The sequence below is a fragment of the Colletotrichum spaethianum genome, assembly GCF_022836535.1.
Source record: "Colletotrichum spaethianum MAFF 239500 DNA, contig01, whole genome shotgun sequence".
Classification (NCBI taxonomy): domain Eukaryota; kingdom Fungi; phylum Ascomycota; class Sordariomycetes; order Glomerellales; family Glomerellaceae; genus Colletotrichum; species Colletotrichum spaethianum.
This window is the reverse complement of record NW_026054771.1, coordinates 1,862,207-1,888,324: the sequence shown is the minus strand read 5'-3', so window position 1 is coordinate 1,888,324 and position 26,118 is coordinate 1,862,207. Positions and strand designations below refer to the sequence as shown.

The 26,118-nt window shown below is 57.9% G+C and overlaps 8 protein-coding genes and 1 non-coding gene across 9 annotated transcripts; 5 read left to right on the top strand and 4 right to left on the bottom strand.

Annotated features, from left to right (window-relative positions):
* Positions 1–235: 235 nt before the first annotated feature.
* On the top strand, positions 236–919 carry ColSpa_00510 (translation machinery-associated protein 22; the record flags this gene model as incomplete). Its single annotated transcript, XM_049266722.1, has 2 exons — positions 236–249; positions 349–919. The coding sequence occupies 2 exons, from the start codon at positions 236–238 to the stop codon at positions 917–919; spliced, it is 585 nt and encodes a 194-aa protein (XP_049122679.1).
* A 566-nt stretch (positions 920–1,485) lies between these two features.
* On the bottom strand, positions 1,486–3,420 carry ColSpa_00509 (uncharacterized protein; the record flags this gene model as incomplete). The annotated part of the gene is made up of 1 exon (XM_049266721.1): positions 1,486–3,420. The coding sequence occupies one exon, from the start codon at positions 3,418–3,420 to the stop codon at positions 1,486–1,488; it is 1,935 nt and encodes a 644-aa protein (XP_049122678.1).
* A 1,294-nt stretch (positions 3,421–4,714) lies between these two features.
* On the bottom strand, positions 4,715–5,804 carry ColSpa_00508 (uncharacterized protein; the record flags this gene model as incomplete). Its single annotated transcript, XM_049266720.1, has 3 exons — positions 4,715–5,238; positions 5,308–5,371; positions 5,421–5,804. 3 exons carry the CDS (start codon positions 5,802–5,804, stop codon positions 4,715–4,717), a joined length of 972 nt encoding a protein of 323 aa, XP_049122677.1.
* A 1,107-nt stretch (positions 5,805–6,911) lies between these two features.
* Positions 6,912–8,691, top strand: ColSpa_00507 (uncharacterized protein; the record flags this gene model as incomplete). Its single annotated transcript, XM_049266719.1, has 2 exons — positions 6,912–8,024; positions 8,311–8,691. 2 exons carry the CDS (start codon positions 6,912–6,914, stop codon positions 8,689–8,691), a joined length of 1,494 nt encoding a protein of 497 aa, XP_049122676.1.
* Positions 8,692–8,869: 178 nt separating this feature from the next.
* Positions 8,870–9,391, top strand: ColSpa_00506 (uncharacterized protein; the record flags this gene model as incomplete). The annotated part of the gene is made up of 1 exon (XM_049266718.1): positions 8,870–9,391. One exon carries the CDS (start codon positions 8,870–8,872, stop codon positions 9,389–9,391), a length of 522 nt encoding a protein of 173 aa, XP_049122675.1.
* Positions 9,392–10,264: 873 nt separating this feature from the next.
* Positions 10,265–11,242, bottom strand: ColSpa_00505 (GTP-binding protein rho2; the record flags this gene model as incomplete). Its single annotated transcript, XM_049266717.1, is given in 4 exon segments — positions 10,265–10,606; positions 10,618–10,809; positions 10,951–11,029; positions 11,205–11,242. The coding sequence occupies 4 exon segments, from the start codon at positions 11,240–11,242 to the stop codon at positions 10,265–10,267; spliced, it is 651 nt and encodes a 216-aa protein (XP_049122674.1).
* A 6,730-nt stretch (positions 11,243–17,972) lies between these two features.
* Positions 17,973–21,589, top strand: ColSpa_00504 (striatin-interacting protein 1; the record flags this gene model as incomplete). Its single annotated transcript, XM_049266716.1, has 2 exons — positions 17,973–18,074; positions 18,110–21,589. The coding sequence occupies 2 exons, from the start codon at positions 17,973–17,975 to the stop codon at positions 21,587–21,589; spliced, it is 3,582 nt and encodes a 1,193-aa protein (XP_049122673.1).
* Positions 21,590–22,271: 682 nt separating this feature from the next.
* Positions 22,272–22,363, top strand: ColSpa_tRNA_019. The gene has a single exon. It is a non-coding gene; the product is annotated as a tRNA-Lys (tRNA).
* An 854-nt stretch (positions 22,364–23,217) lies between these two features.
* Positions 23,218–24,816, bottom strand: ColSpa_00503 (uncharacterized protein; the record flags this gene model as incomplete). The annotated part of the gene is made up of 1 exon (XM_049266715.1): positions 23,218–24,816. The coding sequence occupies one exon, from the start codon at positions 24,814–24,816 to the stop codon at positions 23,218–23,220; it is 1,599 nt and encodes a 532-aa protein (XP_049122672.1).
* Between the last annotated feature and the right edge of the window lie 1,302 nt (positions 24,817–26,118).

Genomic DNA, 26,118 nt, shown 5'->3' with positions numbered 1-26,118 from the left:
GCCCCTCTCGCGCCCCAACCCCCGTAGCACGGCTGCCCCTCCATGAGTGCATGTCTGGTCCGCCCCGCCCGCCCAATTGCGGGGCAGTTTTCCTCTCTGCGATGTTCGCTACAAGCAACCCCACCATCACCCACGACACCCAACTCACGACTTGACCGACGCGACGAGACCCTCAAACGACGACCGATTGCCAGTGATACCCCGAACCTAGAGACGTCGATTCAATACCGCCAAAATGTTCAAGAAAGAGTAAGAGTGCCAATCCATGCCAATTAATGCGCGTCCTCTACCCCGCGAGGGGAAAACCATGACGGGAAAAAGCTAACAGTTACCCCTCCTTCCGCGCAGCATCACCTCGGCGCCAAAACAGAAGCTCAAGTCCTCGGTCCAGCGCTCCCTCCGCAACTCGCTTCTCGCGAGCTACCCGCTCCTGAACCCCTACATCGACGAGGTGATGCCCAAGAAGGCCTCGCTCGAGCAGATGAAGCTGCCCGATCGCTGCTCCCTCTACGTCTGCGAGCAGCAGCCCCTCTTCTACCAGCAGGACAACACCACCCTCATGCCCCACCTCAAGCTCGTCCACCGCTTCCCCCAGGCCTTCCCCACGATCCGCATCGACCGCGGCGCCATCCGCTTCGTGCTCTCGGGCGCGACCCTCATGGCGCCCGGCCTGACGAGCGCCGGCGGCAGGTTGCCCGAGCCCAGGGACGGCGACGAGGGTGTGGACGAGGAGGGGCACTGGAGCCGCGAGCTGGAGAAGGGCGAGCCGGTCATCATCATGGCCGAGGGCAAGACGGAAGCATGCGCCGTGGGCCTGTTGGTTGCTGGCACCAAGGAGGTCAAGGACAAGGGCAAGGGCCCCGTGGTGGAGGAGGCGCATTTCCTTGGCGATGGCCTCTGGAGACTCGGCTCGGACTGAAGAGGGAAAGACGGTATACGACTGGGACGACTTTACACATACAGAAGAGGGGGTTTGGATATGGGCGACTTGAAGCCAGGCAGCACGGCGTGGTTGAGTCGTCTCGTCGGTCGTCAAGGTTTATCAGAGATGATGGGAAAATGAAAAGCACACATGATACCATATCCTTGACGCAAATATTCCCATGAGGCTCAAAATTTACTGGTGGTGTGTCATGGACGAAATGGTCAAGACCTGTGCGGGTTCCGTTTGATGGTCACGTCCGGAACTGCCTCGGGTCCCTTCCCAGTAGAAATTTGTTGCTGAGCCATCAGGATCACACTTCAATACGATGGGATTCCGTTTAACAGCGGTGAGACCAAGATTTTCCTCAGGGGCACATACCATCGACGTGACCGTTACAGGGATTTAAGCATCTGCAACAACCGATGACAAAGATGACTTCGGAACCTGACTGGCGCCTCATATCTTGATGCTGCGTGTTTTCCAATTTTCTCTCAAATGCCAAGTTATATCTCTGGGCCGCGAAAATTATATTTGATTCACATTCAATAATTAGCGCGTCATCATACCAAGATGACCGGCTCCCATCGCGGGTTCACGCTTGTCCAAGTCGCAGGACTAACCCTCCCCAGGGCCAGACGCGAGTAGAAGGGACCTTCCCTAGATGCGATCATGACAATAATACTCCAGGGCTCGCGAGGCCGAAAGAAGGGGTATTTCCCCGAGAAAAACACTTCTTCTCTGTCAGCACTTTTGAACATGTGACCTGCGGCCAGAGCGAATACGTGGTAGGCTTCCGCATCGAACTGCTTCTGGGCCCATCTTCGGTCCATTAATGCGGTTTCCCCGACTAGCCCGCCCTGTTGGCTGTAAATTCCCATTCGAATGTGAGTATCCGTCCCGTTGTCCTCTTCATCCGAAGGCAGGAGGCCAAGACGAAGCGAGGCCACTGTGGTGTTGAAGGCGAGGCAGTGAGGGTGCGCTTCCGCCCTTGCTCGAGTTATGTCGTCAATATCAACGTGCTCGAGGGCGTTGAGGGGTCCATGGACACAGTTGGTCCACACAGCGACCGGGTCATCGCCAGCCCTGCTTTTGTTGGTTGTGTTCCAGAGTACTTGCTGTGCTGCATTGGCGTGCCCTCCTTCCAAGGGCTGTGAGTTGAACCATAATCTTTCCTCTTCCAGCGGTCTCAAGCGCGAAACCCCTCTGTCCTGGTCACAATAGAATATGGAAACGAGGTTGCCAAAGTGGAAGCGGCTGAGGGGCTGCAAGAACCTTAAGGGGTGGTCTCTGAAGTTGACTTGTCCTTCCCACGCCGCCCAGGTCCAGGTGGGCAGCCCGAGTGGTTCCGTCGCCAGACCTTTTGTCCCTTCGTGGCCCCAGAGAAGCCCCTGTAGCATGAAACGCTCTGGAATTCCAAAGAGCATAACGGTGTTGGTCAAGGAACAGAAAAGCCTGCATACGCCATCAAAGGCGTTGAGAATGTCGGCTCTATAACTCAATATTCGACGAGTGTAGGTCTCTGTCAACACCCCGTACATCTCAATGAAACCTCCATAGTAGGATTCGTCTCGTCGAAGACCCGTCTCAAATCCGTGGCCATTTGACTGGAGATCTCGGCGTAGGTTATAATCATGCTCGGCTTCCCCAACATCGAGTCTTGAGCTGACGTGGAAGCAACTGACGAAGACGTCCACGTCGCTAAAAAAGATATGCCGGCGACTCAAAATCCTTTCCTGGTATGTCCAAGCTCTTGTGTTCCATTCAGAACTGTCAACAACCTGGGTGGTGTTAACCATGCTGGCTCCGACGTAGTGTCCATCGATGCCGAAATTCCACCATCTATTCTTTAGGTTTTGTCTTCGAGGTCTGCAGCATAGTCCGGGTAGTCCAGCGCCGACCCCATCAGCACAGGCAACAATGGTGACAAAGGCCTGCTGGTATATTGTGTCCATGGCCTGAATTTGAGAGACTTTAAGACCCTCATCGTCTTGAACAATGCACATCCGGTCCACCCATAGATACCGGCGGCCAATTTCGCGGCACAGCTGCATCGCATCACTGATAACCTCAGGGATCAGGGAGTCTCGCAAACAGTAAGGCCTCTCCAACTCTTCCACATTGGCCTTCGTTAGTTGAAGATCCCTATCTTTGTATGCTGTCGCAGTGCGCCATTGGTAGCTCAATGCTACAAAGTCGGCTACGTCCTTCACCCTCGCCACGCACTGAAGAGTGGTGTCGATAAGTCGGAAGCCAGCTGGCAACTGCGTCTGTGATACCGGCACGTTGCATTGATGGCCGTGTTGGTCAGTACAATTAAGCAGCCACTGATTCAGTCTTGGTATGTTGCAAAATCGTCGATCCCAAGCCTTGACTTGCTGGAGCTTCTGACCCCAGAGTCCGTAGTAGAGCTCAACCTCCAAAACCAGTGGTTCGAAGTTTGTGACACCATTGGACGTTTTCCTCAAACAAATAGGGAGAATGCATTGCTCAACCATGGGCCGGGCTTTTTCAGCATCAGTAATCCTTTGGATGGGTTGGCAGTGATGCATAGGGAAAGGTCTCCAAATGGAAACTCCATAATCCTCTCCGTCGTCGCAGTCAAGGCTTTCGAGCGTCTTCCCTATGTGAGAGCAGAGGATGCACTGTTTGGTTGGAGCGTAGAACTGCCGTGGCCGGAAATCCAGGTCCGACAGCCCCTGGTCGAAGTATTCGGTTCGCTCAGTGTGATCTCTCCAGCCAGTGGCATTGAAGTCGAACGATCGGGGATCGATTCGAGCATACACGGCATCTTGACAGAAGACTACGTGTGTGAAGTCGTCCCAGGTTTGGCAAGCTTGGCAGAGCAGAGCATTCACCTGTCGCCTGGAGGACGCTTCCACGCAGAAGGAGCAGGCCCAATCATGCCTCTCTCCGCTTTTGCCAGTGTGGCACCAGCGGCAATTCTTGTTCGGTGGAGTTGTCCCCTGCTTGGGTTCGACTCTGGATTCGTGGGAAGTAGGCGGCTTCATTTTCGACTTGACATCTTGGTCGGTGTTGCGATTTCTGAATAGACCTGGATTTGCGTCTGTGTCTGTTATGACACTATTTAGCATCCTGCCATTCTTTGCCCCTCCAGCGGGAACATGGCCAAGCAAACAACTGTGCAATGGGATCAGGCAGCAGCGTTGCAACTCAAAACAGTAACGATCGGCATGCTAGCAGCAGCATTCTAAGTCTGTGTCCCAGGACGCCTTCAAGACTCTCCCATTTAGCCGCTCCAGAAGCGTAAATATTCAAAAAGCAACCCCTGAATCGACCATGCAATTTTCCACGGTGAAGTCTTGATTTCGGGAGGCCGCAGAAATGCCTATTTTGGATATAAGATATGTCCGGGTCTAGCAAGACATTCATGGCAGCACAACTAGTCAGTTTTATCAAAGCAGTAGGAAAACCTATTCTATGCCACTTCTGTTCTTACTCTTACGCACTATCTGCTAATTACGAGCATACCATACGGTCTTTAATCCCACGACTTACGAAGAAAGACAAGGACCTGGCTACACATGTTTACAACGAGTCCCTCACAGAAGGGTTGTCGTCCAAGTTAACGCTGCATGGAGTATCTCGTCACACGGTATACGCAAGCAAACAAGCGACCATAAGTCATACCAAAACTAGGGCAAAATGGCTTGACCTTGTTGATTTGCTCTGAAACGAGCTTGGCGTTATGAATCAACTCAAAGCCACCGATGGTGCCTTGCCGCTCTTCCATTGAGCCCCAAACGCCCGCATCCAGGAGCTTTTTCATGTCTATCCCTCGAACCCAGCGTAAAGTACCTTCTCCATCATCCCCGCCGCCGCCTGGGCCTCCACCTTGGCCTCTATGCCCCCATTCCCAAACTCGTGCGCTTCCTCAAACCCCTGCTGCCAAAACTCCCACCTCCTGAACGAGAACCCCGCGCGCCCCTTGAACCTCGGCCCAGGATTCCACTTCTCCCCAGCCTTGCTCCTACCGTTTCCGTTTCCGTTTCCGTTGCCGTTGGATTCTTTGGCGCCAAGACCACCCGCTGGCTCCGTCGCCTCCGACGTCACGGAGAGGTGGTACAGCCGCTGGCAGGAGTGAATAGCCCACTGCGCCGCAGCTATCAGCCGTGCATCGGCGCCGTCTCTATCCCCGGCATCCGAGGAGCGGCGGTCTTCGAAGGCGGCGCGGAGTTGCTGGATGGCGAAGTCGCGGCCGTCAATGAGGTTGTAGGACCAGAGGAGGGCGGCGAAGGCGTTGAGGTTTATCCAACGGGTGAGTGTATCCTTCCTGTTTGAGGATTGATAGGGAGCTTCGGCAAGACGTAAGTCTCTCGTCACATACCGCTTACAAGGCTGAAAAGGGCAGGCCAAAGACTTACAAATCATGCTCTCCCTTATGATCTGGTTCAGGCCGTGAAGACGGCTCAACTGCTCGAAGCCATCCTATAAACCATTAGCCGACAAGCCAGCACAAGCACGTAGCTGAGCTCACCACTGTTACCGTAGCCGTCGTTCTTGGTGATGAGGATAGGTGGTCGAGAATCACCACCAGGTCCAGTATGGCAAGGTTTCCCGACGGCGTCTGCTGCGCCAACGAGATGAACAACCTCCACAGCGAACTCAGCACGTCGTCCGAAGGCCGGTACGCCGGCAACAATGCCGCGATCTCGACAGCGACCTTGCGCAGCCTCCGCGGATCGTTGTTCTCCTCTAGGATCGCGCCTCGGATGACCTTGAACGCGGCAGCGTCATCAAAGCCCGTGCCGTCTGGTGTATGCGTCCATCGTATGACCGCAGTGTTTCCGCCCGTCATGTCGGCGATGAACTCCTCATAGTTTTGCGGACGGTCGACGTCTGATGTGGTGCGGAAGGACATGTTGACTGTGTTGCGGCAAGAGGTCGGACGAAGTCGTGGGAAAGGAATTTGTCAGTTGTCCTCTTCAAGGTCTGTGACATGTGCTGATTCGCGTCCGCTGCCCCAAGCTCCCAAGACCAGGTCGTGGGACGGACGGGAAGGGGGAGCATTGACTTTTCAGGGTAGTTAGCTTTCTGTTTGCATGATCGGAACATGGAAGACGGTTCTTGTGCCGGGTACGACATTCTGAACCGAAGCATCTGATGCGCCCGGTGGATATGCGGGGGGGCAAGAGGCATGACAAACGGGCGGTGACAACTCAAGGTCTCGGCAGATCAAGGAAGGCGCTATTGCGCGAGTCGAGAACTTTCCGGGAGCGTGCGGCTTCTTCGGCATTAGTGTTGCCGCCTCGGAACGGCCAGTCAGGCGGGTGGAGCCGATGCCGGCGGGCTTGCATGTGTCTCTGAGAGCACGGATGCCGCCGTTCGTCCCTTCCGTCTTCAAAGAGAAAACAGAGGCAGACGGAGTGGCTGGATCAAACGGCTGTTGAGTCATCTTCTCTCAAAGAGCTGCGTAGCTCAAAGAATGTCTTCACTGGAAAACAAGTTGGTAGTTTCTGTTGACGTCAAGTCAAAGGACTGGCATACACCTTTAGCGCTGGATCTGTTATAAGGAATACATACAACGGAACATCAACCGGGTCTTTGGTCCTTCTCTTGCTTCTCAGAGTCTTGATCGTACTAAACAGTCTCAAGTGCCGAGAAGCACGAATAATCTCTATTAACCGAAATACGCAGGTTGAAAGGCGGACAACTGAGCTTGCTGTGCACTTTCAGATAGTAGGATAGTTTGAAGTATAATGGAAACGGCTGCCGATCAAGGAAGAATGGCTCAGCCAGTGATGTTGAAGCGTTTCGTGCTACAAATGGGCCGGCCATATTGAACCAACCGAGATAGGACAACCAGAACTAGGTAGTTGACATATCTCCGAAATGTCATCCTCTAGTATTGTATCCTCATCCGCATCGTCGCTATGGAGAACGGAAAGGGAGGGAAAATAGAGAAAAATATCACCCACAAGCGGATGAACACCTTAATCATCCGCCAAGCATCCCCGGGTAATTTGAAATGTCCTCCCTAGGACTTCCAGGCCCGTTGAATACGCCGCCAGGCGACGCCGCCCTCCACAGATCCTGGAACCGATTCCTCGACATCCACAACCTCCGCATCATCTTCCACACGTCACCGGCCCACATCGACCAACAATGCGCCAGCGTCCTCGTAGCCCTGCGAGTGCCCACCGACCGTCGCGCGGCCATCGGGGATTCCATCCTGAGCATCTGGGACAGGATCGGCCTCGTCGTCGACTGCTTGCCGGCGGACGTGAACCCGCACTGGAGGGCCGAGGAGCAGCTCCTCAAACCCACGGCCCTGCGTCTCGCATCCCGACGAGCACGTCTCGCGATGGAGAAGGAGCAGCGCGAGAAATGTTGGGACCCGATGCCCCTCACTCTCGACATGTCCGTTCCCTCAGAGCCCGAGACTTCGAAAGAGGAGGGGAACACGCTCAGGGTCGCAACCTCCCTCGTCAACACGGAATACTTCCTCGGCCACGACCCACGCGACCCGATCTTCTCCTACGAACATTCGCCACTCTTCCATCCCGCCGACGAAAGAAACTTCACTTACCGCGGTCGCGTCCCCCGCGACCCTAGAGAGGACCTGCTGCGCTTGCGGCTCATCCTACCCAAGGTCCTGGCGCAGCTCGTCGTCATCCTCGCATTCTCCCCCGAGAAAGTTTCTGTTTTCCCCGTGGAGTGCAGTGAGCTGATGGACGAGGTTGACGACCTTGAGGATGAAGTCCTCTGGAGGATCCAGTTATACTGGAAGGCCAAGTTCGGCAGGAGGCCTACGGCGGGGACGGCAGCGTACGCGCACTTCCTCCGGAGCAGCGCGCTGGTGCGGGAGTTCGCCTGGCTGGTCCACCGCGCTTGCTTCGACCAAACCCATCACCAGTCTCTCGAGGAAACGCGGCGAGCGCGCGGCCTGTGGAAAGTGCTCTTACCTGTCATCAACGTCTTGACCTCAGATAGGACCGCAGATGGATCGGCGTGCGAGGCGCTGCTGCACATCGCGAAGCTGCATGTCGAAGACGAGGGCCGTCAGGCGCGGGACGTGGTCTTCAAAGAAGAGCAGTATAATCGCGCACTGGTGTATAGAGAAGGCGCCGTCATCAACAAGGTATGTCCCGACTCCCCATTATCGTCGTCGTGAATCCCCTTGTTTCAAGGTGGCCAGCGTCGTCGATCCCAAGCTCCAACTTGATCCGAGCTCACGTCAGGGTGTCGATGCAACCCTGCAGGGTCCAGTCCAGCATCCCCCATTCCCCAATCCACCCCCGTCCACCCAGAAAAAAGCCCACCGGTCGCGGATAAACCATTCTCCACCTCCACACCTCGCCCGTCCAAAATTTCCGGTCCAAACTTCAATCTGGTGATCGAAACTGACACACGTCTCCCTCCCGCAGTCAATCCACGCCCTCTACGCATCCTACACCGGCCGCTTCCACCCCACAGCCGGCGCCCTCTTCTACCCGACCGCCCACCCGCTCCTCCCCCGGGATCCAGACCTCGATCCCGACGACACAGACTCCAGCTCCGTCCCGATCCCCGACGAGGTCCTAGCCGCGCACGACAACATTCGATCGCGATTCGAGCTCCCACCCGAAGCCGAGACCGACTCCCCGACGCCAGAGCTCCGACCCAAGCCGGCCATTGCTGCACCGAGGAAGAGAAAACTTGAAGAGAAAGAGAAGGACACCTCTTCCGCCGAGCAGGAGCCACCGCGCAAGAGCACAAGACGCCGACGCCCAATCCTCGAAACGCACCACCGACCGAGCCTCCCCTAATCCTCGGCTCCCGATCTCGCAGGCGACGAAACAGCCGTAGCTGTAACGAAACCCTTCATTCCGACCAAAACCAGAGGCAAACCACCAACGCCCGTAGTAACCCGCTCCTCAAACCACATCCGCGAATCCTCCGTAAAACGTCACACACACACACACACACACACACCAACCCTCCAAAATGGCCTCCCTCGCGTCCCTCCGCGGCCTCCGCCCGACCCTCACATCCCTCGCCCCGACCCTCACATCCCTCGCCCCGACACCACCCGCCGCCGCCGCCCGCGCCCTCTCCACAACGGCCCCCCTCGCCGCCCGCAAGGCCACAGCGGCCGGCACGCCCGAGTACGCCGACCGCGTGGCCAACATCCGGCAGCACCTCTTCGCGCAGGCGCCGCCGCCGCTGCGCATGGCCCGCAACCGCCACCTCCGCCACTGGACCATTCACCGCGCCTGGCTCCTCCTGCAGCGCCAGCAGCGCGAGCAGCGCGAGCGCGAGCTCCACCGCATGCAGCAGAGCATGTACGTCGCCAACGAGGAGCTCCGCCGCACCGCCGGCCCCGGCACCAGGGACGAGGGCTGGCTGTACCGCGTCGCGCAGGAGAAGAAGGGCGTCTACGGCGCCGGCGCCGTCCCCATCGAGTACGCGCGCTACCAGAGCGAGACGCCCGCCCGGCAGGCGTGGAACCACGAGTGGAAGCGGTAGATGGGCGCGCCCCCCCCCCCCCCCCTTTCCAGTGGACAGAAGTCAAGGCGAGGGGGGCATCGAGAAATACTCAAGGAGACGGCGTGGAGAGCCGTGGATAAGATGTAGAACCGGACGAGAGACTGTGCGTCTCCCATGTACCACCACCACCACCACTACCTCACCGTTGTCATTCTACTGTACCATGCTGTAGGAATGGCCAATTGTACAATGCAGAAAGAAAAGGAAAAAGTGTCAATAACTTCAAGTTGGATAGCGGCATGTGCAAGATTCCAGTGTTTATTTGCGTAAAAGTGACTGTCATCTCTCCCGAAGCAAGGGTAAGACGAACGCGATCCTCCCAAAACTCCCCCAGATCAGCTTTCCTAAGCGTGAACTTTTTTCGGCTCATTCTATGTTACGCTGTCCTCCTATTAATACAATGGGGTTCACGGGCAAACCCCCCCCCCCTTTACGTTCTCAAAGACGTCTCCCGCCAAGATTTCGCGCTGCTTCCGCTCATTGCAGCACCGCTGTACGGATAAAAAAACAACAAAAAAAGAGGCATTAAAAGTTGACTCGTATGATACGCGATACGCGTAAGATGGTGGTGTCCAAGCGAGACCGTCAGGGAGTGCTATCCATCTTGATTTTGCTTCCTGGCGTATGTGTGTGTTCGGTATAGGCGCGGTGCCTATTCGTGGCAGCCGGCTCGTCCAACGGTCGATTTGGATCGGCAAAACTTCCGCATCTGCACTAAGCTGCAATCTCATGGTTTCGTGATCCAACTTGCCGCCCTCTGCAGACCTCGTCGAGTTCCCGCGTCTTCGCTATGTCGTGCCCGCACTGGTGGTTGGTCGAAAAGGGAATATACTAGTAACGAGGCCGCACCGCTCACAGAATGACGCAGCAGCCGCCGCCCTCACCCTTCTCAAAGGTCAGCAAGGCGGCGCGCGTAGCGGCCTCGAAGACGTCGTCGACTCCCTCGCCGCTGAGACTGGAGCACTCGAGGTACTTGCGGGCGCCGATCTCCTTGGCGGCGGCGTCGCCCTCCTGGTGGGTGACGAAGCGCAGCGACTTCTTGCGCATTTCCTCAATGGCGACGGGATCTTCGCGGAGATCCTTCTTCAGCCCGACGAGAATGATGGGAACGCCAGGGCAGAGACGCGTGACCTCCTCCACCCACTGTAACCACTCGTCAGCTCCGGACCTAAAAGCGCCGAGGGTCCAAGCCCACTAGAACGAACCTTGTGCTTGACGTTGTCGAGAGAATCGGGGGTGTCGACGGAGAAACCGATGAGGATGACGTGGGCTTTGGAATATGCTAGGGGACGTAACCGCTCGTAGTCCTCTTGTCCGGCGGTATCCCATAGCGCCAGCTGAACCGACTTGCCATCTACTCTGCAGTCCGTCACATAGTTCTCGAAAACGGTTGGGATCTATAGCTCAGGGCTCGTTAGGGACCGGGTCTGGAGGAGACGAGTTGTTGGGTGTGGCACTGACGTAATGCTAGGAACGAGAGCAGTTAGTAAAGGCCGGTCCTCGGAAACAGACCACAACGGGTGTCAAAGCAGACTTACTGTGGGAAAATAGCCTAGGGTAAAGACGCTTAGCAGACTAGTCTTTCCGCAAGCACCGTCGCCAATAATGACGAGTTTCCTATGGCCAGCAGGTCAGCAAGCAAGAAAGTGCAGGAACAGCCGACAGGGCGAGGCTGCCGGCTCGATAACATGAATAGGTGCCGTGAGCATGGCGCAATGGCATGATGTATAGCCGCCAGTTCGAAAAGACAAACGGAGGGGGGACCAAAGTGAAATGGACAGTGTGGCCGTACCTGCGGATGACGTTCTGGGCGTTATTTGCTGCGGCCATAGCTGCTATCGTCTACCAGACGGAGAGATGTGGAGAAAGATATCGACCCGAGGTCAATTGAAAGACTGATCGGACCGTCTGCGACGGCTGTCGATGTCGAGCCGGGGGGGGGGGGGGGGGGGGGGGGCAGAGTGACGGAGCCGATCGAGAACCGAAATCAAGAGAGCGGTGTCTGGCCTCTGCACGGGAGGCAATTTACGAGCGTGGTCGACGCCTGAGTTGGGTGGGCTCGTATGCGGTGCCGGTCGTCGAGTCGTATCGGAGGGGCCACGGGAGTAGCGTCGGGGCGAACGAATAAGTGATGCGACGGTGGCTCTACGCAATGCTGCCCTTCGAGGTGGTGGATGTATGGGAATAATTTCTTCTTCTTTGGTGGCTGGAAATGAACCTGCACTAGGAAAAGAAATTTGCAGAGAGGGCAATGGCGGATATGTCGGAGGGAGAAGAGGAGAGGAGGGGGGATGGTGAGATTGCAGAGATGCGAGAAGTTGGCCAGAGATGAGGCCGATGGGGAGGGAAGGGGAAAAAAAGATGAGTATATAGTATTCGGCCAGGTAGGAGGGCGCCCTTGTGTTTTTTTTCGGGGGAAAAGGAACGGGAGGGCGACGGGAGGTGTGAGAGGGACGGGCGCTAGGTGAAAAGGCAGTGAGGTAAGGCGGGCGAGGTGAAAGCGTTGGACCTGGGGGGTGAGGGAATACGAGCTGAAGAAGACGCCGGGGGGAGGGTGATGAACCGCGCGTTGAAGAAAGGGAACTAGAGAGAGAGAGAAGGAGAGAGCGCGCAATGCAATGCCGTGGGAACAGACGGGAAGCTCGAGTAAAAAATAGTAATAAACGAAAAAAAAGCCAACGAAGAGCTCCTGCGAGTCGGAGCTAGAGCTGGACCAGCAAGACTGTAAAATGTTCAGGACTCCAGGACTCCAGGACAAGGTCCAGGGGGGAAAAAAAAAAGTACCTGGTGCGCCGGGTTTGCGGAGTACAGGTGAGCGGAACGGTATCCCACCACCACCATCACCACCACCACCACAACCCTTGCATGATGTGTGCGTGTGTGTAGAATGGTATGCACTGACGGTCAATTGGCCTCAGTGAACTGTCTGGGCCTGGCAACTGACTCTCAACCTGGCCTGACTGCTGATTTCCAGTACTGCAAATGGTGTGGATGAGAAGTGTTCCCAATCATCGGCAACCAGTTACAGTGATGAGAAGAGCCTTCTTGCTCGGGCAGAACGGCCCCCGTTAAGCGAAACAAAATACAATCCCAGAGCCAATGGGAAGACCTGGGCCGAGTTGAGAGTAGACGTTTGGCCAAGCAGTAGAACACACGTCTACCTAGATGCAGTTAGTACACGTACGTCGAGTGCTTGGCGTGCGCAGCAGCGTTCTGTCTGAGTTTCTGGCAACGGGCAGCTGTACCTATCCCATCACCAATGTTTGTTGCGTACAGACGTGCAGAACCAGAGGGACCAAACCGGGGTCGCGCTGTCCACTGCCAAAGCTACGTCAAACTTCCGGGGAGCTAAAAAGAACCCAAACCGCGGAACAGACCAGTCCACTCGGGGTTACCTCCCCTCCCCCAGGTAACGACTCCAGGGAGCCCACCGTGCGGTGCGCCGTGTGGTGCGTGTGGTGGCACAGCAAGAAGACACCATGCCTCGAGGAAGGGCACTTCAGGGTCACTCCAGGGAAAACAAGGGACGAGGACGTCAAATGCACTCGGATGCGCCCTTTCTGGACCTGAGGCCCGTCCAGTCCAGCCCGGCCCAGCCCCCCCATCTGGTCCTTTACGTCCGATCCAATAAGTCCACCTGGCAGAGTCCCAGCAAAGCCAATCCTGGACTTGCGCATCCTCTCGCCGCACCACCACCAACAACAGACCACATTCGGCTCGTTGATGCGGCCGGTGCGGGGGTTTGCAGACCGGCTCGATCGAAGCAGAGAGACGGACAGCGACCCTCGAACCCTGACTGCCCGCAGTAGCAGCGCCTGCTGCTGCACCAGCTGCAGCGGTGCATGAGAGGTGGATGGGCACCATCAGATGCCCGCCAACGCGGCCCAAAGGCACGCACGAACCACTTGGGGATCCGACGGGTCCTGTGGAGGCAATGACAGACAAACAATACACAGCCAACCGTCTGACGTCTCCGGCGACCTGCCCGTCGTACTGCGCTGCGTGGTGTGTGGTTGGGAACCCAATTGGCCTTAGCCGGCCCCAGGGACAGACGGGGTTCCGGGAGGCTGAGCGCATGGTGTATGCGCTGCGAGCCCCCATATCGCCGTCCAAGATTGATCGCCTTGCTGCCAGGTACCGGCAAGAAACAAACTCTTCCAAGAACATGCTCCCGGCCCTGCCATGATCGGCTTCGCTGTGTTGCAATGAGGTTGGAAGAGACCTCGAAACCCCCATGGAAAACTGGCGACGATCCAAAATGGGGCCAAGACACACCACAGGCGGTACGTTCTGCCGCCGAAGGCTGAACTACTGCGACCGTCGCCAAAAATCGAAAGATAGATAAGAAAAAAAGTTAGAAAATTCCAGCCTCAAGGACGCCCCTTTCTAAATTAAGACACTCTCTTTCAACCATGTCCCTCGCGGCTCGCCTGCGAAATGCAAATCATCGCTAAGGTTTTCAGGGCCGATCGCCGAACCTACGGATTAGTGTCGAAACATTTCCAACTTCCAGGTTTCTTTGCATTGCCTGGTTATGCGGCTTCGGCGCATGTCGACTCACTTCCGGTCCCTATTCCTTGCCCCTTGCCCCTTGCGCCCATGGCTACCGTGAAGGGATGACCCCGTCGTCCTCGTCCCGCAGACATGCTTGACTTTACCTCTGCGCTATCTGTCATGGCGAATCTCGTCCGCCGACTGCTATCGTCAGCTACGCCATGTGTTGCGTACCCGTACGTTTGAGGAAGACACGACTTCGGATGCCGTGGCGGCACCGATTGCACCGCAGGCCTCTCTGTGTCATCGTCATCCCCAACCCCCACCGGGCCCTTTTCCCGACCGTCTTGTCCCGCACCCCAATCGTCATGCGCAGCCCTGGAGTAAGTAATAAAGAGCCCTGCGCCATCCGGTCCCCGGAGTGCGGGTAGGGAGCCACCCCAGTAGCCAGTAGCGCACGCCAGGCCGCTGGCTAGTCAAGAATCAACCAACGTCGCCGTGCGCCGTATCTCCGTCTCTCTGTGCAGCCACCCGCACCACCCCAGGTGCTGTGCCCCGGTCTGTGCAACGTCTGCACCGCCTGGGCTGTGTTGTTGTGTCACTGTACCGCGGTACTGCAGTCCCTCTGGTCTGCAATTGCCCGCCATACGTACCGTCACCCCTCCTTTGTGGAGGGCAGCTGAGGTTGTCGGTGTCTGCTGCTAGGGTGTCTAGTCGGACCGTCTTTACGGATACAGCAGATGCATTTTGGGTGGGATCTTGAAAACAACGTCCTAATACGAAGCGCCTACCACTGTGTCTGATCAACTTCTCAGCAGGGGGCATCGTTGACGTACACGTAAGAGCGTTTCTTGCCAAAGAAGCCGCCCTCTGTTCATAGGTAGTACTTCTCACACTCGCTAAACCTACTACGAAGGACTGGCCTACAAGGTGACCCGTTTGTGTTCATCTGCCATATTGATCCTCCTTGGGCCACATGGACGCTCACGGGATTCGCAAATATCCTGGGATATGAGGCTCGCCCCCTGGATATAATGGCTCATTCTGGAGTCGGAACCAAGCGAACAGAAGCATCCTTTTCTTTCTTCGGCTTTCGCTCCGTCACATCACCAGAGACGCGTCGGCAAACCCCATGTTATGGGCCCGTCTTCCGCGGTGGAGACCGTATGGCCCGCCTTGTTATTGTAGACCGAAGGGGCAGTGTTGACTTTGTTGGCACGTGGTGCGCTGCCATGGAGGCTCCCTCCCAAGCAACCGCTGCTGATTAGGGCCGGCGTTTGCTGGATGTCAGTCGGTTGGCAGATGAGCCCAAGGTTAACGGTCGCGCGGTACGCCCGTTTGGTGAGTGTCGCCTGTTTATACATATGCACGACTAACCACTGGCCGACTTGCGTTGCACTCTTGCCCGCAAAATTGGGATGCGCTACCGCCCAGAATCCGCTGGTCACTGCTGTTTGAGATATGCAACGACGCCGGACCTGATCGACCAACTGAGAGTGCACAACATCTGCTTTTCCCCCGAGACAGTGCCATAATGGCTGTTCCTTACATTGTCAAGCTGTCGATTGTCGATGAAACGTCGGGGAGCTCTTGGTCTACGGCTGGCGTTCGTCAGCGGCGTCTAGACAATCGAATCCAGCACGACAATGGCAGAACGGGCTTCGGGGACGTTGCCGGAATGTCCGGCCGGCAAACGCTACAAATTCGCCGTGAGATGGCTTGGTCAGGGACGTGTTGTTGATCAGTGGGGCCCATCGGGGAGCTGCTAAGGCACACCCCAAGGGGGCCAACAACTTTGCCGACTGCACGCTGCTTGCTGCCGCATACATGCAAATGCACTCCCAACGACGCAGGGCGATCGGGACGGGGGCCGTCATTGGTCATCCGAAAGAGGACGGGGGCCGCGCGGCTCCGGTTCTGGAGGCTGAAAATGCGGGACGCTTCGGAACGGGTGGGATGTCTTCCGTGACCTCCGCCTAGTCTTGTCATTGTGATACCGCCCGGTAGACTCGGCAACGGCGGGTAAGCGTAAGCTTTGGGGCAGCGAGGGATTGGTTGACGCTGCCCACCAGCAGCCACTGTTGGCGATGAACGCCTTCCTCGAGGAGGGAGCCGGTTGAGTTGTCCTGCGCGGCATGCTGCGGCCTCAGCGTCGTGTGGAAGAGAAGCATACAATGTATTTGACGATTAAAAGGTACCAAAGCACTGGGTAAGCCAATGTATCACACAGGGGCTGCTTGGCCAACAATTGGGACTGAGCCGTCGCAATCCCGTGTGAACCCGTGTGATGAGCAGGCCATGTTCGCCAAGCAGCGCTGGGCATTCGGGTTAAATAGCTCCGGTGCGTGGCTGTGACGTGTTGCTGTTTCCATGGCGGGATGTGGTAAAGAAGCGTCCGCTGCATTGTCGTCTTAGCCGTGGGTGGACCAGGTAAACTCAAGAAAGCAGATAGCTGTTTACCCTCAAAGTGTAGCAAGGGTTTTGATAAACTGCAGCTCGCAGCTCACACATGAAGGAGAGGTCTGCTGCAGCAGTTGTTGGGGGCATTGATGAAACGTAATGCAATGGCCTTGGTCGGTCGAGCGAATGTGGTGCTGGTGCGTTCCTCGGGACGGGAGGGAAGCTGAAGTTAGACGACGCAGGTGATGGGATGACATCAGGTCACGAAACCAAACTTCCCATGGCATGGTTTAGAGAGCGGGACGGACCTGGCCTGGACCTGCCTTACCCGATCCCAAAGTACCTTTTTGCCCTCCAGGTCAGCTTAGGTAATATGGGAGGTAGGGATGGAATATCTGTCCGGGTTCTCAGAATCGCATCTCAGCTCGGACCAGTCCAAGTCTGATTATGTCAGGGTTTTCCAATTTGATCTGGTGATGCCTGACAGACTCCACTTCAACCCTCAGGCAGCAAGGGGAGAGAGGGAAGCACGGACCAGACAGAGCTTGACGGCCGACCGGGTTGGTGCCAGCGGGCAGACAGTCACGTGGACCACAGCACAATCGCAACCGCACCTTCTCAGCCTCGAAATGTGACAACTGCTGAGGGAGGCCATGTCGCCCGAGTACCTCCAAGTAGTGTAAAGGTGCAGACAGGCACAGGCACAGGCACAGGCCAGCAGACCCCCATCCATTTCGCCTATTCGCCCAGCGCGCGCTGGCTGACTTGCAGTGTTGGGGCTGTTGGCGTACCAAGGTACTAAGCGTATGTCTGTCCTGTCCTGTCCCACCCCCATGTACCCCTCCCATGCAACTGCGCCCACGAGTGACTTGCACATTCCCAATCCGCCGCCTGGCATCTCCCTCGCTCGCCCACCAGACCTTGCTTGGCCTGACGCCAAACGACAACCAACATTGGACACTGGGCTGACGACTTGCTTCCTCGCTGAAAAGAAACTGGACCAGCCAAGAGGCCGAAGAACTTCCCATCGTCTTCAATATCGGGCCAGACTGCATTGTCGTTATCGTCGTCGTCGTCAAGCCTAGCCTTGCGAATTGCGATACCCGCACAAGAGCGCCTCGTTAATTAATCCAACCTACGTCAAGGTACCTCTCCAGAAGCCAGGGCTGATAAATGCCAGTGGTGTCTGTGCTCCGCTGCGCTGCGCTGTACTGTGCTGGACTCCCGCTTGCTGCTTGCTGTACGCTACAGTGCCTTGCTGCTGTCCCTTGGCGAGCAAGTGTGGCTGCCCATCTCGAATAATATTCGCCTCCACCTGTGAGTCCTGCCTCATCACCACCAGCACCACCACCTCAGCCCGCCCTGCGCGCTGTACCTGATCCCGCCTGCCATTTTCGCGAGCCGCTACCCTCTTACCCACAAACGCCAGCCGCCCAACCCAACCAACTTCTCGCGAAGAGGGGCAACGTCTTGTTTTTGCTCACCCATCTCGACATAGATTTACCCAGCATCTCTTCAATCGCGAGGCCCGATCGACCGCCCGCCCGCCCGCCGAGTCCCGACCTCGACCTCTGCTCTCCCTCCCAACCGCCCCTCGCAGACCGGACCCTTCCCTTCCTCTCTCTCTATGACATCGACGCTTGGTGCTTGGTAGCAGAGATTCGACATGCCGGCCAACCACCGCCAGGCGGCATCACAGACGCCTGCGTCTCCCAACACAAAGGCCACGGCTCGCTACACCAACAAAGACGGCTCCAAGATCATCACCGTTCCGAAGGGCCCCCCTCCACCGAACCCTCGCAGCCATCGACCCCGACCTCGTCGGCAAGGGCCCCGAGTGTGCAGGCCACAGCCACCAGCGGTGCCGACGACTCGGCGCCTACTGTCAACCGCAAGAAGCAGAAGCGTCGCGCAAAGGCGGCCGCGAAGGCTGCCGCCGAGCAGGCCGTCGGCCAAACGCCCAACGGACGCTCAAGTCCCGCATCTGGCGCACCCGCCTCCAAACCTCAGGCTACCCAAGATGACGACGACCAGGACTCCAGCGACGACGACGCCGACGACCACCACTCCCTCGAGGACCACCCCGGTGCGAACGGCGTTGCCTCGACCAAATCGAAAAAGTCCAAAAAGAAGAAGAAGAAGAACGCAAAGAACCCGCATCTCGCCAACCCCCAGTTCGACAACGTCCCGCATTCCCACTCCCACTCGCCATTGACGCCCCGTGGGCCTGGAATCTCCAAGGATAAGATCTGGAACACCAGCTCGCAGGAGGAGAGGGAACGCATCAAGGAGTTCTGGCTTGGGCTCGGCGAAGATGAGCGCAAATCCCTGGTCAAGGTTGAAAAGGACGCCGTTCTGAAGAAGATGAAGGAGCAGCAGAAGCACACGTGCAGCTGCACCGTCTGCGGCCGGAAGCGCACCGCCATCGAGGAGGAGCTGGAGGGCCTTTACGACGCCTACTACGAGGAGCTCGAGACGTTTGCGAACAACGGGGAGGGACCGCACATCCTCCCACCCCACCGCGAATTCCCCTTGCGACCCTCACGCCTTCCGTCAACCTACTCGGGGCAACCGCCGTCGCGCGGTCGCATAGTGGAACATGTGGGCGATGACGAGGACGAAGAGGATCCCGAGGAGGAGTACAGCGACGAAGAAGACGAGCTCGAGGACGAGGAGGAAGAGGAAGAAGACGACGAGTACAGCGAAGAAGACGAACCGCCAGAGGATGCTCACCCTCACGATCGAGATGTGGCCGACTTCTTGACCTTTGGTAACAGCCTGCAAGTCAAGGGTATGCAGCTTCTGGACTCTCTACTCTGCAGATATGGTAACATGGACTTAGGCGGCATACTCACCGTTGCGGATGACCTCCTCAAGAACGACGGCAAGCGCTTTATCGAAATGATGGAGCAGCTCGCCGAGCGCCGCATGGCGCGGGAAGAGGACGCCAAGGAGCACTTTTCCCGCGGCTACGGTCATCCCGCCAACGGCTCTTACTCGAATCATAACCATCCTCCTCCCGAAGACGACTACGACGACGAAGACGAGGAGGAGGATGAGGACTATGATGACAGCCAAGAAGAGGAATACGAGGATGAAGAAGTGAGCTCCTCTCAATACACATATGACCATAAACACTCGAGTACTGAGCATTACTGTTGTCATCATCAGGACACGATGACCGAGGAACAGCGCATGGAAGAGGGTCGTCGCATGTTCCAGATCTTCGCCGCTCGAATGTTCGAGCAACGGGTCCTGACAGCCTATCGGGACATGGTCGCCAAGCAACGCCAACAACAGCTCATCGAGGAGCTCGAGGAGGAGAACCGGCAAGACGCTCAGCGAAAGGCAAAGAAGGCCAAGGAGAACCAGAAGCGCAAGGACAAGGCCGCGTTGAAGAAACAGCAGCAGGCCGAGGAGAAGGCGCGGAAGGAGGCCGAAAAGGCGGCCGAGGAAGCTGCACGACTCGAGGAACAGCGAAGGAAGGCCGAAGAGCAGCGACTCCGAGCCGAAGAGAAACGCCGAAAGAAGGAGGAGCAGAAACGTCTCGAAGAGGAGGAGCGCCTCCGCAAAGAGACGGAGCGGCAAAGGCGTCTCCAGGAACAACAGGAGAAGCGTGCAGAGCAGGAACGCAAGGCTCGAGAAGCCAAGGAAAAGGCGCAGAAGCTCAAGGAGGAAGCTCGATTACGTGAGAAGGAGGCTCGAGAGCAGAAAGAAAAGGAGATGCGGGAGCGGAAGGAGAAGCAAGACCAGACCAAACGCGACAAGGAGGCCAGAGCCAAGGCCGATCGGGAAGCCAAAGCTGACAAGGAGAGCAGCGAACGGCTCAAGCAGGAAGAGAAGGCGGCGCAAAAGGCCGCTACGATCACCGCTGCTCCCATCCCTATTCCCAACTCGGGCCGGCGTCCATCGCAACACCCAGTGCCGATCCCGACGCACCCGCCCAACCCAGCATCATACGCTTCTCCAAAGATACCCGTTGCGACGCCGGCCCTGCCCAAGGCTCCAACACCGATCCGCCCCAAGCATGCGTCCCAGCCCCTGGAATCAAGCCTGCCGGAATCTCAGGCTTCGCAGCCTGGCTCTACTGGCAGCCAGAACCCGTCACCGCACCCCGCAACGCCCGGCCACACGAGCCCGGCGCCGATTGGGTCTCGGAAGACGAGCGTGGCAACCACGAGTTCACTACCACATCCTCACTCAGTATCGCCTTCCAGTATCAAGGGACCGATGCAGCCGGGTCCTTTTGGTATGCCCATGAGCATGCCCCCCCCTGGCTTCGGAGTGCCGCCTCCAGGACTCGCAAACCGCATGCACGACCCCATCTTTGGTCCGCCCGGTATCCCTGGCTTTGGCAGACCACCACCCGGCATGATGCCCGGCCCGCCCGGGCTCAACGGGCCCGCTGGACGCGGCTTCATGCCGCACCCTCCTCCTGGTTTCGGACAGCCCATGGGCGACCCGATGCACAACATGGCACCAGGGCCCGCGACACACTCAAGGCAGGCTTCTGGGAGCTTCGACCCGGCCTCGTCGCCGGCTCCGGCGCAACCCATTGGAAGACCAGCGCCCATTGGACGGCCCGGCAGCGTGGTGCATGGGCAGCGCAACGACCAGCCAGACGACTTTGCCAACCAGCATCTCGGCAGCAGCGCTCTGCTAGACGATGCCGAGGACCCGATGAACGCGGCCATCAACGCGGCCAGGCACCGCAACCAGGTTCCGCGACCGGCGTTCCCGACCATCCCGTTTGTTGGAGGCATGGACAATGGGTTCCACAACATGCACAACAACGTATGGGGGCCATCGCCGATGGGCTTCGTTCCGCCTCCCGGGCTGGGCAATCCCACTTGGGGCAGCCCTATGATCCCGCCGATGCCCTCGCTGGGTCAGATCCGCACTGGTGGGAACCCTCGTTCGGTCACGGTTCGCCTGATGCTGTGCCGTGCCTGCCAGGAGTTGCAAGCTCACAATACCGACAGCGCCGAGCCATTCGTAGATCTGACGGCGATTAAGGCCGAGGTGGACCAACTGAGCAGGACGGAGGCCATCTCAGAAGAAGATCTGCTGGCCCTTGCCGAAACGGAAGGCAACGCCCACAACGGCGGAGGCACTTTTGAGATTCGGCGGGACGCAAACGGCCCCGGCAAGCACTCGGTCCGGTGGGTGGCCGAGTTCAATGACATGGCACAACCTCACCACAGAGCAGTGGGTGCCCCAGGCGAGATCGGAAGCCCCATCATCGGCAGCGGCGCGGCGGCATTCTTGGCTAGGGGGCAGTAGGACCGTCCATCTAGCGAGGGATCGAGGTCTGTGTCCCCGACTGAGAGTCTCGGCACGTCTGAGAGACTCTTTAGAGGAATGTTTCGCGCCATGCAGACGGGCCGCATCAACAAGGTCACTAGGGATTCAGGACATATTGGCGCGGAGAGGGAGAAGCAGGCCAAGAGAACACCTTGAGTCCGACGACGGAGACGTGGTTCTGTGGGAGAGTCGATGTAGGAACTTTCTTTGAAACTCAGTAATCGAGCCCCCTTGGGGGTTTTTTGCCCGGATAGCTGCCACACGCGGAGGGGGCAAGCCGTTCCAGCCAGCTTCGATGGCGAAGCGATGCGCCAGCGTTGGCTAATAGAGACTACCTGTGTTCTTTCTGCACGCTGCGTTCTGTGTTTTGATGCGACATTCGCAACCTGCCAGCATCAGCATGACGTTCCTCCAAATCGGAGCGGTCTCGAGCAGGCGTCGGTCGATCTCCCCACATGTATTGACGCCACGACAAGACGAACCAGAAACCCTGAGGCCCCGCAACGATGCACAGTCCAGACGCGCCCACTTTGTCCACCCACAAACCGCCGCAATTCCAGTCCCTCACTTACACAGCAGAAACAGAGAGAACCAGGCGAACGGTCCGGACGGGGAAACTTGAGCCATACGGGTCCGGGAAAATCCCACCCAGTTCCCAAAAGCCGGTTGCCCGGCTAGCTCAATCGGTAGAGCGTGAGACTCTTAATCTCAAGGTTGTGGGTTCGACCCGTAAGTTCATCACCACCCACGGCAAGATAGGTTGCGACGGACCGTCTAACATGAAATAGCCACGTCGGGCTCAATTCCCGTCAGCGATTGACGCAAATCTTTTTAATTCCCTTTGACAATCCCTTTTTTATATATAGAGTTTCCATACTCGTCTAGTGATCATGGTCGAGACGAGGTTGGCTTTGGTCTTCGGTGTAAACTGCCACTTACACCCGAGGAACGAGGTATCGTCACTTACTTAGGAGTCTGGATCTGTGACTGTGTATGCTAACTGTACACGGACACTACGAGTTAGTCCAAGCAAGTGCCTTGAACAACATAATGAACGCTTCTGCGTGGGTAGTAGACCCTTGGGGTTACAAATACTAACCCCCCTTGATCAAAGTCCGTCGCCGAACTCGAGTCACCAGTCAAGAGCGGCAAGCCGGCAAACAAGGCATCATAAGATGAAAAAAAAGTCAAACTCCAATTCTAGCGTCTATATGGTATTTCCCGCTATCGCAAGTCGTCAAGGTCATGTGTCATCCCAGATCCCGTACGGTTCAGTCGTGGCGACCGCCGAACAAACGACACCCCAGCCGCGCCGTTTCCACACAGCCACCACCATCCCTCAAGTCTCCCCCACCCCACTCCCATCGGGTATCTTGTAGTCTATGGTTTTTTGGAGACAAAGAGAAAGAAAAAAAAAAGACAAAGGTAGACAAAAGGAAAACGTGTCTATAAGCTGCGCCGCCGCCATGTCGTGTCATGCAGGCATTAGATAATACAGGTGGAGAAGAAGAACAAAAGGTTGATATGAACAATGGAAAACCAGAAAGACCGGCGTCATGGTTTCCAAGAATAGCACGCGCGAGGACAAGGGAAAAAACAAACTAGGGCTAGATCCACGCGGGGTGGACGGTTGCCTTCTCCTCGACGGGCGAGGGCCGACCTCGGCGCTTGAGACGGAGGTTCTCGATGCTCTTCATCGCCCACGAGCCAGGCCGCTTTGAGTGCGGGGGGACTGTAAGGAACGTCCCAAAAGGCTCATGGTCGTCCTGTGCGTGCTGCTCCAGACCGCCCAGTGAGTGGGCGCCGGCCCAAGGGCTGATGTGGCTCGGGTTACCGCCGCCCGCGTACAGCATGGGGTCGTCGAAGAACTCATTCTCGCGGGGGCCAAGGACGACGTCGGTGGACCAGGCGTCGCGCTCGGGGAGGACGAGGGGCGTGCCGGGATGCGGGTAGGCGAGGGAGTCGGGCTCGTCGGGGGCGGTGCGCGGCGGCGGGTGCGAGACGGTGGCCAGCGTGGTGTGGAAGACGGGCTGGCGCTGGCCAAAGGAGCCGCGGTGCAGCTCGTTGTGGCCGGTAATGGACAGCGGGCACTGGTGGCGGAGGGGCCGGGTGGCCTTGCCGGGGAAGTCCGGGGCCGGCTGCTCGGGGGACGAGAAGGAGGTCTGGCCCAGCGTCCAGGCGGCGTGGAGGACCCTGGGGACGTCGGCGAGGTGGCGGCACTCGAGGAGCTTCTTGAGGTCGCCCGAGGAGCGCGGCTGCCAGCGCAGCTGGTTGCGCGCCGCCTTGTCCCAGAGGGTGTGCTTCCAGTCGTCCTTGAGGGCGCGCTGGCGCAGGAGGTTCTGCATCTGGTGGTAAAAGGTCCACTCGGACGAGGCGGCGCTGCGCTTGTCAAAGTGCCCGGCGAGGTGGTCGAAGAACCTGTCGGCGGCCGCGGCGGCGGCGCCGTCGTCCGAGGCCTCGATGACCTCCTTGCACCCGAGGAAGCCGCAGGCGAAGACGACCTGCGTGCACAGCTCGACCTTGACCTGTTCCGGCGGCGGGTGGACGTCGCTGTGGTCGATCTTGAAGTGGGTGACGTAGGCCTTTTCAAAGTCGAAGACCATGCGGCAGCCCCGCTGCGGGCAGGCCCAGAGGCAGTCTGTGTTGTGGAAGTTCTGGAGGTGCTTCTTGAAGTCGCTCTTCCTGCCGAAGCCGACGTAGACGTCGTAGACGGCGCACATGGGGCACTCGATGGGCTTGCGTCGGCACGGGGACTTGACGGCGGTGACCTGCTTGTCGCGGGACGGGGAAGTGAGGTGCTCGTTGATGTGGAGGTCCTGCCACTCGGAGCCCGAGATGGAGGGCGTCAGCGAGGGCGAGAGAAGGAAAGGGACGTCGTTGGCGTCGTTCCAGGTGCTCTGGGCTTGCTGCCCGCCATAGAGGCTCCCGGCCAGGGAGGCGGCGTCGGAGCCGCAGACCGAGGCGTCAGAGCTGCTCCAGGGGCCGGAGCTCGTCAGCGACGGCGCGGTGTGGTTGCTGCCGAACGTCGACGTGGAGAAGTTCGAGTGCCGCGCGGTCGCGCTCACGTGTTGTTGCTGCTGGTGATGCTGGGGCGGCGGCCGGAGGGGTGTGTGGGTGCTGCCGAGGCTCCGGAGGGTGTTCTCCAAGCTCCCAGACCCGTACCGTCCGGCGAGCTCACGGAGAAGCCGTATGTCTTCCGGCGACATGGTAGATGATTCTGGTCTTGAGTGCATAGTTTACGTTCAGCCGCGCCGAGACTGATGCGTGCTGTGTCTATGATCGCATAGGGGTGTTCGTCGAGCGTCCGACGAAGGAGTAGGTAGGTGTCTTGACGGGCTCGAAAGGGAGTGGACGAGCGGACAACGATGACGGATGTGTCAAAGTGTCACAGAGCGAGAGAAAGACCGCTTGTTATGTAGTGAACGAAGGACTCGACGCGATGCAATGCGGATGCGACGAAAACAACAAAACGGATGTTTGGAGAGTCGAATAACAGAGAAGAATGACACCAGATCCAGGCACGGAAGGGAGCGGCGGTTCGACATTTGTATTCTCCGCCAAGAATATACCGTCAAAGGGCCCAGGGGACGCCAATGTCGTGCAGCACAAGCCGGGCAAGGCGCCAATGAAGAACGGGTGCGAGGCAACGACGACGGCGGCGCTGTCTGAGGTGTGGCGACTAGCCCCACGCTGGCCTTCACGGTCATCACGGCCGTCCGGTACGTGTGGTTGGGACTGGCGCCTCTTTTGCGCATTAGCGTGGGCGCAGGGCTCAGGACTGAGGCCGCATCGTGAGCGACGGCCAGGATGGACGTGTGCCTGGAGCTGCGGAGAACACCGATTCTTCAAGAGCAAGGCAACAACGGCGGGCGGCTGGGAATCACATTGGCGTTGAGCGTCCTGCCGAGCTGCATCTCAGGATCGCGAGCTGAAGCGTTCCTGACGCAGAGGTAATCTTGAAAAGCGCGTATGACGGTTGGTCGGCACCAAGACTAGTTGCTAGGGGACATCTCTCGTCAGCCCCGACGAAGCCTTCCAGAACAAATGGATCGACTAGTAGATCTGGATAGTAGGGGGGACCACACAAGCTCGTCCCCTTCGACGTCAAGCGCCACGGTCCAACGGCCAACCAACCGGCGTGGGCGGCGGGTGAAATGGATCATTGCAGATCCATCCAAAATCGAATCCGTTACCCTGTGCGCCGGGTGTCAGAAGACCCCCTTGGCGAACTAGAGTCAGGCACGGCAGAATTCCTCCCTTCGTCGTGTCCGGATGACAGGTGCAGATCATAGGGAGACAGGCTGGCGGGGCTGTGTCGCTTGCGCCGGCGTCCCTCCCAGTTGGAATGCCAAGTTGGGGAAAGCCAAGACCGTTAGCCGGCTTCTAGAAGAACGCTAGAACAAAGGATCGCATAGCTCGACAGCAGGGGGGTGAGTATGACGACTGTGGTGGTTCGCTTCTTCGATAGCGTCAATAGGCTCGCTAGTCTCGAGGGCCCATCGTCTTCG